The following is a 13653-nucleotide window of genomic DNA, read 5'->3' on the forward strand; positions in this document are numbered from 1 at the left end:
CATCAATGACCAATTTATCTCGCAGAGGTTTATTCACTCAAACAGGGTTTGGAAGAATCAATACTGCAAAATATCAGGGCAAAATAGCGAACTGTAAAAGAGACAAATGCCCCAAATCTGATAATATTTCAGCTAATCTATTTTGGCCTAAAATTTGCAATTATCTTGTCAATATTCACCAATTATTAGTTTTAAAAAATACAACTCAAAATATTGGGTGTCTATTATAGTGCTAAAATATCCTGTTCCTGTTTAACACCAGGCCATTTTGTCGGAGCCCAATTATACTGACAGCCTATGGACAGCCCCACATTCATTCGGCAAAATGTCTCGTGTACCGGAGACATACTTGATTACCTCGCGTTTCTTGTGTTTTGAACTCTACCGTACGTCACTGCCATTCGGACATGCCAACCTGATCCCGCGTTGTCATTGGTTAGCTCTCACAACGCTACCTGGTGCGCAGGTCCCTAGCTCTCAGTGACGTCAGTGGCAGGCTGCTGCACATGCGCAGTCCGTCTTGCTGTCGCAGAGGAGGGTCCATGCTGAGGAGAGGTGTGTATGCCGTATAGCTCATCTGTTTATTTACTGATACTAACCAGCATCAAATCAGGCTGGTGCTGGAGGCCTGGGAAGGTACCCTGTTTGTATTATGGTTCTCTTTATACTGTGTGCTGTGATTGCAGTCTGTGTTTTGAATAATGTTGTTGTCTATGGGCTAATGGGCTTATGCATCATCAGTGGTGTATGTGTGTTATCCATCTGGATGGTGTTTGGGGCTGTGTGCCTTCCTCAATGGCTGTGTCTCTATCTTGTTTTTGGTTATTGTGATGCCTTCTTTATGAACATGACACTCCTGCTGCTGTCTCCATTTTAAGATCAGATAGGCAGAATATGTGTCTGAGAGAGAGGTGGATAAAAAGGTTGACTCCATAGTGGATGGATATTTTTACTTTTAGTTAGTGCATGTTGAGATTTTTTTTTTTTTTTTTTATATTTATCTGAGGGGGTCAGCTCATTAAATCTCTAATATAAATGTCAAAATGTAGGCAACAAATTCGTTGTAACAATAAAACACACCTATACTTACAGCTTGGTTGATTTAGCAATTTGTATTTCAATTTTATAAATGCCTTCTTGAGTCCACATTAGGCATGTGATTTACTCATTAAAAAAATTAAAATCACTTTCTTTTCGTACAAGTAAATGGAAGCTTTTGATCTCTTTCATCAACTTGCACAACCTTCTAAAAATCCAACAATTGTAGGTAGAGAGGTGCATATAGGGCTAATACAATGAATAATTTGTATACTGTGTTGGAAAGATGCTGTGACCTTACATAATATAATATAAAACTAGAAGAAGGGGGTGTAAGTATGTAAAAATATGAATATTAGTATGAATTTAATGTATAGGTCAAAGTGCTGATCACATAGTTCTCGTGCATTAGTTACAGGATAATCTACTAGGCAAGACATACATATGGAGTGCAGTGAATACTAGTCCTGCAAAACATGGCTGCAACAACACACAGAAGAGCCAGTCAATGGTGGGTCTACAGCGTAAACGCAAAAAGGTGTGCTGTCCGATATTGTGGCATTGCATTGGCTAGAGATGCTTTGTGTATTAGTGCGGGTTGGAGTTCTTCAGCAATAAAATACAAGTGCTGTATGTAAATGTATCACAGAGCTCCACAGAAATGTTTTACCAACGGTGCTATTTACTAAAGTGAATTTCAAATTTAAGGCCGGAGTAGCTGAACTGGAAGCATTGCTGACTTGTACTATGTTTTTACAGTTCTGCTATTTTGGCCAAACATTTGAAATTCACCTAGAATTCTAGAATTTTCCAACATTTCTCACAAATATATATATATATTATGAAGTGCTTAGAATCTCCTAGAAAATCAAAATGAAAATACAGCTGAAAGATTTAGGTTTCAGAATTCCCCTTTTAGACATATGTGGGATAGGAATCTGGATTTGATTTATTTATTTTATAAATAAAAATAATTTTATAATTTATTACATTTAAAATAATAATTTTCATTTTATTCCCCCCTCTCTGGCCACAGGTACATAGGGCATTACACTCCTTGGTGAGGGGTGCAGTATGGGGTGGGCAGTGTTTGTGTGATGGGGGCAGTTTGTGTGTGTGTGTGAATGTGTATGGTAGGGAGGGAAGCAGATCAAAGCACATATCTTTTATGTTGTTTTTAAAAACAAATATATTATATATCACCCCTTCCTCCTTACCTGTGGCTTGGAAGGAGGAGACATTGCTTTCCGTCCCTGGTGGTCCGGTGGGGAATCCCTGCTAGTCCCAGCGGTGAGAGTGAACTCTAGCATGCAGCTCGGGCTAGAGTCCACTCTCGCGAGAGCAGAGCATTGCCGTAGTAACTGCGGATACGCTCCATGGTCGCAAGAAGAGAACCTGATGGAGCTGCAGGTAAGAGAGGACCCCCAGGTCCTCTTTCCCTCCCTCCCCTGCCAGCTGCCAGCAGAGTGCCTGCGGGCCAGGGAGGGAGATCACTGATCTCCCCTCGCCCCCACTGTCTGCATTATCGGCATCTTTATAGGCCGATACTGATATTGCTGAAAACGCAGAATATCGGCCAGACCGATAATCGGTTGATCCCTATTTTTTACAGTGTTGCCACACCACAAAAAAATAAAAATAAAGTACCAGTAAAGGCGCAGCGCTTATATCAGGCCTTGACAAATTTGTTTGGAAACTAGGAGCCAGCTAAAAATGTTAGGAACCAGTTTTTTTTTTTGTTTTTTTAAACTAACAAAGTTTAATTTACGAGAAATATGCAATTCTTTAACCCCTTAAGGACCAAACCTCTGGAATAAAAGGGAATCATGACATGTCACACATGTCATGTGTCCTTAAGGGGTTAAGGGACACTATAGTCACCAGAACCACTACAAATAAATGTAGTTGTTCCGGTGCCTATAGCCTGTCCCTGCAGCCTTTTTAATGTATAGGCTGCATTTTCAGAGAAAAGGTAGTGTTTACATTGCTGCCCAGTAAGACCTCTAGTGACAGTCACTCAGACTGCAACTAGAGTCATGTGTCTGTGCATAGAGGCGCTGAATGTTACCCATATAGATCATTGCTAATATCCTCCAAATGCCGTTCTATGGACAAGCCGCGGCAAAACCGGCACGGTGTGGGGGGAAAAAGGTGAGTAAAAACAATTCTCATGTGAAAGGAGATGGTAAGGTACCTTGACAGGCACACACTGACAGAGACATATACAAACACTCACAAATTTATTTATTTTTTAAATTTTAATCCACCCAGCCACCCTACCTTTGGGAGAGCTGAGTGGATATTTCCCCTGGGTCCAATAATACTGTGTTATAAAAAAAAAAAAATGAATAAACTATTTGTGATGCTCTGAAAATTGTACATGAGGGGAAAACAACCCAAAGGGCATAGTGCATATATCGGCACTGTGTATGTCTTTTGTTATGTTTTTTCATGTACGAAGTTTTAGAGTATCATCAGAACGATTTAAAGGGGTGACATCAGGGAATTGATAAATATTTGCTCTGACTTTATAATTCACAGGATGTACATAATACCTTAGCGCTTCACCTTGATTAATTCTGACTTTAATGAATAACTCTGTTACTAATGTGTGGTATGTGTTGCAGAGTTAAACAGTAATAAAACTCTCAGTAGTGTGTGTGTGTGTGTGTATAACATGATTATTTACTAAAGTGGGAATTGTTGGGAAATCAATTTATTTTGTTTTTGTTTTTTTTGTGTAAACTCCAATTTCTCGCTTTTTAAATCTAAATTGAACAACTGAGGCAAAAATTGCTGATCTGTAAACATTCTTGAACTATTTTGCTATTCAGATATTTTTATTTTTTAGGGGAATAGCTCTTAAAGCGGCACTGTCACGCCGAATCCAGTTTTTTTTTTGTTTTTTTTTTGTTTTTTTTTTGTTTTTGTTTTTTAAACCCGCCTCCACTACATCCAATTGACCCCTTAGTCACTCTCAAATGCCCCTAAGCCCCCCATATTACCTATGTTTTATTCTTTATTTTCTGCCCCGATCTATAATTAGGGCGCCGCCATCTTTGTGTGGGTAGATGAAGTCCCTGTGGGACACGTCATCTGCCCACACTAGATAGCACTGAGATTCCCGCACATGCCCAGTGAAACACCTGGACATGCGAACGGGAATTCCATCCATTCATTCATTCATCAGACAGACGAATGAATGAATAGAAAAATCAGACGAACAAACTAACACCGAATATCAGTGTTCGTTTGTTAGTTCGGTTTATTACAAGGAGGGAGCTACCGGCACGCAGCTCCCTCCTTGTAATATGTAAAGATTGAAGCGGCAGGGAGCAGTGCTCCTTGCCACTTCCTAAGCCCCCCAGGTTCCCCCCTCACTCTATGGGGGTCAATATGAGGGGGGGGAGGACCTATTGTCCTCCCCCACCCCTGAGCGGCGGGTGGGGGCCATGAAGATAATGAGGGGGGGGGGGCCTACTGTCCTACCCCCCCACCCCCCAGTCCCCCACCCGCCATGAAGATAATGAGGGGGGGCCTACTGTCCTCCCCCTAGACCCCCACCCCTGGGCGGCGGGTGGGGGCTATAATGATAATGAGGGGGGGGACCTACTGTCCTCCCCACCCACCGGCCCCCACCACTGGGCGGCGGGTGGGGACCATAAAGATAATAAGGGGGGGGACCTACTGTCCTGCCCCCACCTCTGAGCGTTGGGTGGAGGCCCTAAATAAAGATAGGGTGGGGGGGACCTACTGTAAAATGACAGGAAGCATCGCGGGAACACAGAGGAAAGGTAAGAATTGTGGGAAAATTGCTCTGACCAGCGGAAATGAAGCACACTTTGCTCCTCCGCTGGTCAGAGCTGGTCAAGCGGAGGAAACCTCCATAAGGCAAAGAGTCCCTACTTTGTCTTATGATTTTAAAGAAAACTAAAGAAGACATGAAGAAAAGAATAACAGATCCCGAGAGAGGGTGAGAAGAGATTGAGGAAAGGTAAGTTCGGCATGACAGTGCCGCTTTAAAGGAAAGTCAATTATTAGGTCAAAATAGCTGATATAGGAAAATTCTCCAATATGGGCATAGTCACACCCTGGCTATTATTGCTTCAGGTTAATTCTTAAAAATGTTGTGATTGTTAGTTGGCTGTGTTTTCAGTTCAGTTGTTTTACCAAGCCTCACATTGGAAATTCTGACGGGCTCCAGAGAGCTCAGCAGTCGCAGTTCATTGGCTGAAATAGTCAATGACTGTCATTCTGTGAAACAGAAGTTGCACAGAATTGATATTAACCAGTCCGGAACTGTAATTCCAGGCTACTTGATAAAACCCCAGTGATGCTGCCAGAGCTGGAGTTACACCTCCGGCAACAGTGGGGTTAAGCTCTGGTAGTGCAGCGTTTTCATTGTGAACCGCACATACAGTAACCCTTTAAGTGAATACTTCTGTAAATGTTTTGTAGCTCCACAGCAAAAAAAATCATAGTAATGTGGTGTGTGTGTGTGTGTGTGTGTGTGTGTATATACTTATATCCTTTTTTTGGATTGTTGTGGGTTTTTTTTTCTGTTTAAGTGGTGTTCTACTCCTATACATCACTTGTCCCTCCTCTCATTACTTTCCCCCTGTCTTTCTCATCATTGCATGCAACTCTGTCTCTAATGCCTCTTTACTTTTACCATATCCATAACATTCACACACTACCCCATATCTATATTTTTATGCTTTTCTTTCCATCAACATCTAAAATCTTCCAATCCTGTTCTATTTCCACTTGCATTCTATGTTCCCTTTCTCCACACAAGGGAATGTAATCCCCAATCAGAATGTAATGACAAAAATGTTATCTATTTTCTATGGTGCCAGTCCCCTGACGAGCACCATGTATAGAATATACACATACAGCTTATAGCTCACTATCTTTAGTAGGTGTTGTTCCAAGAAGCAATGGTAGGCTATGTGTATTGTGACTGCCTGTCACAGTGTTCGGCGCTCTGAATTCTCCTCAGTTGCAGGGCTTGTACTGGATAGTAAGGAAGTGATGTCGCATGTCTTCTGTAATACGCATGCACAAATCAGTGACAGGCAGACATAGTCATGATTCCACGTCACTGCACTTTTATTCAACACCTATACAGCCAGTGTTAAGCGGTGTACTGTATTGAGGGCATTACAATTCAATGAGATGAAATGGTTATAGTGCCTAGAGCAGGCATAGGCAACCTTCGGCACTCCAGATGTTTTGGACTACACCTCCCATGATGCTTTTGACAGCATTATGGGTGTAAGAGCATTATGGTGGATGTTGTCCACAACATCTGGAGTGCCGAAGGTTGCCTATCCCTGGCCTAGAGTGTCCCTTCAATCTCTAGGTAGGGAGTAAGGGTTTGGAATAGAAAAAAGAGGTTTATGTCTAGCCACATATGTCTATTGGGTTCAGACTGGTATGATGATGTAGGAATACTTCCAGGGTTATTCACTAAAGTGGCTGACTGGGACAGGCAGGGAAAAGGTTAAATGTGAGTAGTGAGGTTACTTGACAGGGAAGGGGGTAGGTAAGTTGGCTGACTGGGACTGGCAGAGGAGGGGTTAACTGTGGGGAGGGAGGTTGGCTGAAAGGGGAGAATGTATTACTTGCATTACAGGGAGGGAGAGGAGCACATATGGGCTCTAGCTGCAGTGCAGTCTGTGCTGGGAGCATTCCTTCTACTGGATAAGCCATGCCTCTATTTTCATCGGCTGCAAAAGGTACGATTCTTTCAGAGGCTGGGAATCAGGAACATGTTGAAACGTAATAACGGGGTGGCTAAGGAGGCTGGGAAAACCGCAAAACAAATTACAACACTGCAGGAAAACTACACAGAATTGAAAGTAAATAAACTAACCACAGATATTTGAGTTTATTAGCTTTAATTTAAGCTGAACTTGTTTAGCTGCATGCATTGTCCCTATAATTTTTGAAAAAAAAAATTCTGTTTGAAATAAAACAAAGTTAATTCAGACCTTTTATCAAATTTCTGCAGGAAAACAGTTAAATGTTGCTTATTAGCACTTGCAATTGAAATTGGGGATCTTTGGTGGGGGGTACTGTTACTAAAGCAAGGCTCGACAAATCTCAGGGCAGCTTGGAATTTTGTCCTGGCACCTGGGTGTTTGTCAGCCTGTTCAGCTGAGGCAGGCACTGTAAGCAATGCAGCGACAAGGGATCTGTAATCTTCTTGCTCTATTCCTTCGCATGCCCTGCTGGGATGTGAGGTCACTCTGGCCCGGCATCACTAAACGGTGTGCAGGAGCAGAGCAAAAAGAGCTGGAATATTAAAGGGACTCTCCAGCCAAGCATCTTTACTCACCTGGTTCCAGCGCCGGGAGCCTCGTGAAGCCACGCCCCCTATTTCGTCAAAATGACTAAATAGGCAGGCGCGAGCAGGGAGCAATCAGACGCTTCCATTTGGAAGCGTCATTGCTCCCTTGTGCGCATGCGCAGCTTCACCACACATGCGCACATACTTCAGAGGGCGGCATTCATGCCGCCCTCTGAAGTCCTGAGCGCACTACCGCACATGCGCGCGGTGTGCGCAGCCGCGAGCTGAGCGACAGCTCAGCTCGCGGTCTTTGCCCGCCCCCCTCCTGTGCTGACAGGCTGGAGAGAGAAGGCGCGCACACAGTGCCTTCTCTCTCCTGCACACGTCAGATGTATTTTTTAATACGTCTGACGTGTACAGGGCCTTTTTAGGGCCCTGCATGATAGGAAGTCCCTCTGGTGGCCGTCTGAGTGACGGCCACTGGAGGTATTCCTATCAATGCAGGGAGCTATAGATCATACCTGAACAACTACATTAAGCGGTAGTTGTTCAGGTGACTATAGTGTCCCTTTAAAGGATCACAGCAGCCACACTGGACCCCAGAGAAATAATTCACTCCAGCTCCCCCAAAGGTAGGGGGACATATTTTAAAATTAAATAATTTGTGAGTGTGTAATAGAATGTGTGTGAGAATATTCCATATTAATTAAGAATGATTGATTGATTGATTGATTGATCACTATTGAGCAAATTAAACTCTTATAGTTAAGATGGCGCCGATAAGCACGCAGACAGTATCACTAGATGCAGGCCTGGATGTCACAGCACTAAAACTGTATAAAAAAAAACATGAAACACTGCATCAGAATGACTCATGCATACCATCACGAGAATAGTACAGAGTTGGCTTACAGATAAGAGATAATTAACCGCACAGACCTGACGTCTGTTGGTGGTCCTGAACAGCCTGGCAGCTGCCGCTCCCTTCCAGCGCTTGTGCAAGGACTTTGCTGGACTGCACTGATAAGGAAACTTGGTGGAAAAGTACAGACTATCCATCCCATTGGTAAAAAGGTATAAAAGACGGAGAAAACTTGGCACTCCTTTGGAGTACTACCCACCTGTAATACGGACACGTGTTGCTGGTTCTGCTGTTCCCAGTAGAGAGGGTCCCTCCAAGCCTAGCTGCCAGAGTTCTTTCAGTTGTGTGCAGCGGAGTGACAACCAAGCTTCTCTACTGGTGATTTATACTTAAGCTGATATCTACATAATTAAGCTGTTTCCTTAAGCTGAATGTTCATTATAGATTGAATGTTATTACTTATTAAGGATCTGTTCGTCTATAAAGTTTGTATTGATTATTTACAAGTATTTGGTGTCAGGGTCTTTCCCAGTCTCAAATACTCAATTCACTCATCCCGAATAGGGTTTTGGTGCCCACCAATATCTTTAAAAAGCAATATCTTTTGGTGCTTCATGAATTTAAAGGAGCACTAGAGTGACAGAAAAACCAAACTCATTTTCCTGCTACTATAGCAGGGGCTCCCCTCCCACTGGGCTGAAGGGGTTAAAACCCCTTCAGCCACTTACCTTTCTCCAGCGCCGGGCTCCATCTTTGCAGGGGAACACTCAACCCCCTGTTGACGTCAGATCCGAATGCGCATTCAAACAGCCCATATGAAAGCATTACTCAATGCTTTCCTATGGACGCCCAGCTTCTTGAGAATTGCGGAAGCGCCTCTAGCGACGGTCACTGAGACAGCCACTAGAGGCTGGATTAACCCTCAGTGAAACATAGCAGTTTCTCTGAAACTGTTATGTTTTCAGCTGCAGGTTTAAAAGGTGCCTATAGTGGTCCTTTAATGATTAGGCACAACAGTGTGTGTGTGTTTAAGTGGCCAGTTCGCCTTCGATCGCATGGAAAAGGTGTTTTTACTCACACTTTTTTTCTGTGCCTGTCTTGCTGCTGCTGGATTATCAATTTTGATGATCTTAGTCAATTCAATGCTTTCCCATAGGAAATTATTAGGAGGCTATTACGCATGCACGTCAAAATGCGCCTTTGCGCCAGTCAGCCTCTCCTCATGGAGATGCTTTAGGGAATGGTCAGTGCTTCCATGCAGAAAGATGCAGCACACTGTGCAGCACTGGACTAGGAAGTACATCTAGTGGCCTTCTGAGTGACTGCAACAAGAGGTATGACTAGGCAGCAGTTTCTTTGAAAAAACCTACAATTAGTTGTCCATGAATTAAAACTTTATTGGTTTAGAGAAAAAAACTTGGCTCCTCATTTTTAATGCTGGCTTTTGTACTAAAGGGAAAGTAAAATAAATACTGTCAGATCGGTTAGCTACGTTCCCAAAATATCTTATTTTCTAAAAAAAAAATATATATATATATTTTTTTGTCCTATCTCACAGATTTTGGCACATTGCAGTTACGTATCACTCCACAAGACTCCGCAGCTATGATGAATTCTGACATGGATGGTATGTGCCCTTTTGTACAATTCTTAAAGTTAATTTGGCATATGTCACCCAATAGTGATGTGGCAAGGTGTTAATTTGTCTTTTTTTTTCATAGTTCTAGATGTGGAAAATCAAGTTGAACTAGAAGAAAAAACAAGACTAATTAACCAAGTCCTGGAGCTGCAGCACACTTTAGAAGGTACACATGCACTTACTAAAGCATTTCTATAAGTGTTCATGTGTGACATGGGTACAAGGGAAAGTAAGTGATTCAGAATATGCAATCTTTCAATTCAAGTACACATTTCATGAATCGGATACACAGCATCAATGCATAACTTTTAAAAGTGCATCCATATGTTAAAAATCAAGGGAAGCAGCAGAAGTGTTTGGAAATAGAATACTGTAAGTATTAATGGACTGGGGAGAGGAGATAAGGAGAGCAATAGAAACAAGGGGAGGGGTGGGTTGAGGAGTTGTACATTTACTCTAAATGTAATGCTAATGAGTGTGGTATTAAAAAAAGATTTCCATTTTTTTTACTTTCTTTTTTTTTTGTTCATAATAAATGAGAATCTTTTGTTTATGTGACACATTAAATTAAAGGTGGCGTTAACCCACAAGGGTGGTTTATTGAAAACTGCCATAATTCCCTTTTCAGGGTTGAGGGACATGGGAATGAGCTGAAGTAGTCTGGGTGCCTATAGTGTCCCTTTAAGTAGAAGTATAGCTTCTGAAGCGGTGTCCTTAAGAGGTTAATTGTATTTTTTTTTTTTTTTTTTTTTTTTTTACAATATGTCCTGCTTTGGAAAATTAATTCAATGTAAATTAATTTGTGTCTTGATTTACATAATATGTCTAGGATTTCTGATTATTTTGAAAGTTACAGGTCACAAAATACAAGAAGCAAAATAATATTTCAATGTGAAACAATTTTAGAAGTTGGTATGTTTGTTTAATAGTCATCACAGAAAACAAAATTGCCACACAATGGCATATATTTATATAAAGTAGATATCACATGCTTTTTACCGAAGGGTATTTTGTGTACACTTTTTATGTAGCCATTTCACTGCCAATTTCTGCTAAGTATTGTAGTAAACTTGTGTTTTTTTTCTGTTTTTTTTTTTTCCCCTTAAGGGTTTAACCCCTTAATGACACATGATGGAAATATTCCGTCATGATTCCCTTTTATTTCAGAAGTTGTGTCCTTAAGGTTAATAAAATCACTTTGGTCCATCCACGTTAACAAATATTAATTCAGAGTCAGGCATACAGCAACATACATATAAATGGCACACAAACTTACAGCAACATACATATAAATGGCACACAAACTAACTTGAGCAACAAACCCACCTACAACTAAGAACACAACATGCAAGAAAAATGGCACATACACGAAGTTAAGCAACACACCCACTATTTACAACTAAGCACATAAAATCCAATTAGACTCCATTATAGTCACCTATCTATAATAACACAAATGAAGAGAGAGAAGAGGAAAGGAAGTGTGCAGGTATGTTTAACGCCTGCCTGACCTGACTTGAGTTTAGTTCCTTAACACATGAAAAGCGAAGTAGTCTGAAGCATGATGACACATATCTTTAGTCTTGGCATTTGGGACAAGAAGTCACCACAATAAATACATTGTAAAGGGGACCGGTCATTTCCAGTATTTTTTTTTATATCATACTTGCCTCTCCCCTGTATTTAACAAATATGGAATTTTCAGGTTTGAAATATTTAAATATAGAAATTGCGTCTTAGTCATGCAACTGGTCGTCTCATTTTAGCTCCCTGCCAATCATTGCTATAGGCTCGGTGAGAAGAAATTAAGCAATGCTTCTCCTAATCATTGCATTGTGTACGAAAATGGTGCAGAATTGTGTAAAATAAAGTTATAGGTCATTTTCAGTTTTTCTGTGGTTAGTTCTACATCAATGCATGTAATTTGTTGCCAACCTTTCACTTGGGGCACATATTGTGCCAGAGACAATTACAGTCACTTTGATGTACTTTTGATGGGAATTTTGACAAATATTGTAGCTGGGGACTCCCAACCCCCCATCCTGCACAGTGTTTGCAATTTTAAAATGCATATCTAAATAATCGCCTAGGGCAAAAGTATCTTTCTTTTTACATGCATATTGATAACCATAATTTGTGGGAGTATAATAGTTTTGCAATTATTTTCTTCACTTCCAGATCTATCAGCTCGGGTTGATGCTGTTAAAGAGGAAAACCTGAAACTCAAGTCTGAAAACCAAGTTCTAGGGCAGTACATTGAGAATCTTATGTCTGCTTCCAGTGTTTTCCAAACCACAGACACCAAAAGCAAGCGCAAATAGCCTTGTTCAATCACCAGTGCATTGTCCTCTGTTCCATTTGGTTTTTTTTTTGTACCTGGCTAGCATTTATGGGTCCAGATAGCATTGGACAAGCATTTACTGAGCTAGCACTAGTAGTAAAAAATATAGATGTACAGTAGGCCAGTGTGCAAATAGCACTACTTAAATTACAGGACACAGTGTCCATAATATATTAATGCTCCAGGTGTAAAAGATTACAGTGGGACCAGGGAATGAGACGCCACACTGTTTCCAAGTTTTCTCTGTATGGGTTATATGGTTAGCATTTGGGGTTTTTTTTTGGGGGGGGGGGGGGGGGGCGGGGTTCTTCCAATTTTCAAGCATGGCGGACAGTCAAACTACATAAAAAAAACATGTAATTTTAGATCACAATTTGTTTTCATGTTGCACTGCCATTTTTGGTTTATGTATTATTTATTTATCTCTTATAGAGAATTGTGTTCTGATAGTATTGTAATTCTCAGAATTGTGCCATACGTTCTGCTTTTAGAATTACTTTTATTTAAAGTTTTCTACATTGTCATGGAAGAACCCTGTGGAGGACGGCAGAAACTACTTGATATAATCAGCATCCTCTTTATAGATAGATCACAAAGTAGGAGGCATTACACTTAGCTGCAGTCCTACTTCAATGTAATGAGTAAGTGCTGAGAAGGCTCATATATTTTATGATGAATATATAATTTTAAAAGACATTGGGCCGTATCTATAAAACTAGAACTCTGTGGTAAGGTTCTAAAAGTGGAGCAGTTGGTGGGAACAATCCACTGGTCTCTTCTGCGATTGACCTACATTTAGCACTTTGCTTACAAATGGTTCTTCATACATATTGCCGATGTTTGTGATAATTCATGCCTTCTCTATTAGGTGTGGTGTTTTTTTTTTCTTTTTTCTTTTTTTTTCTTCCCTTTTTTATTTGTTCCAATATTACATTATATTATAGATCGCAACTGACCTAATATGCGCCTTTACGTTCAGATAATATTGTATTAATAAAAAGTGTATAAGATGATTACAATCCTCAAAAGGCACCACTGCGTCAAAATACAGCTATGCTATACTTAAAAATGGACATGGTTTGATCTAGGAATTGTAACATATGTTGCAAACATACAATATTTTTTAGATCACTTTTTAGGGTTAAAATGTTACATCAACCAAACAAAGGTGTTGCCTCCACCACTTGCGCAATTGTGCCTTTATTGTGATACACCTTTATAAAGCCAGTTGTTTATATATACAACCAAGAACAAAATACAAAAGGGAGCCAGTTTTAGTGCTCAAAAATAGTCTTTTTATCTAAAGCCCCCCACAGTGTGTGCAGGGAGGTCTTTCTGTTATCATCTCTGTGTGTGTGTGTGTGTGTGTGTTTTAAGTAATGACACTGGTGTTATTCTAAATCATAAACCCTGTTGAGCTAAACACCTATAGAATCTATGTCATAGAGTCCAACATACCTGGTCAGTTGTTGTATTGG

At 40.8% G+C, this 13653-nt stretch overlaps 1 protein-coding gene across 2 annotated transcripts; it reads left to right on the forward strand.

The window, feature by feature from the left end:
* Nucleotides 1–496: 496 nt before the first annotated feature.
* Nucleotides 497–12452, forward strand: SCOC (short coiled-coil protein). 2 transcript variants are annotated; one of them, XM_063460080.1, is made up of 4 exons: nucleotides 497–555; nucleotides 9754–9822; nucleotides 9917–10000; nucleotides 12013–12452. In XM_063460080.1, exons 1-4 carry the CDS (start codon nucleotides 507–509, stop codon nucleotides 12153–12155), a joined length of 345 nt encoding a protein of 114 aa, XP_063316150.1. In that variant the 5' UTR covers nucleotides 497–506; the 3' UTR covers nucleotides 12156–12452. The 2 variants fall into 2 exon arrangements, with proteins under 2 accessions (XP_063316150.1, XP_063316151.1); XM_063460081.1 differs by lacking the exon at nucleotides 497–555 and adding an exon at nucleotides 612–636.
* Nucleotides 12453–13653: the final 1201 nt, after the last annotated feature.

Source organism: Pelobates fuscus, chromosome 6 (assembly GCF_036172605.1).
Source record: "Pelobates fuscus isolate aPelFus1 chromosome 6, aPelFus1.pri, whole genome shotgun sequence".
NCBI lineage: Eukaryota > Metazoa > Chordata > Amphibia > Anura > Pelobatidae > Pelobates > Pelobates fuscus.

Excerpts from the sequence above, each read along its gene's own strand:
- SCOC (XM_063460080.1), top strand. The coding sequence starts at position 507 with ATGCGCAGTCCGTCTTGCTGTCGCAGAGGAGGGTCCATGCTGAGGAGA. Across the intron at positions 556-9,753 it reads AGGGTCCATGCTGAGGAGAG|ATTTTGGCACATTGCAGTTA; the intron begins GTGTGTATGCCG and ends CCTATCTCACAG. Across the intron at positions 9,823-9,916 it reads GATGAATTCTGACATGGATG|TTCTAGATGTGGAAAATCAA; the intron begins GTATGTGCCCTT and ends TTTTTTTCATAG.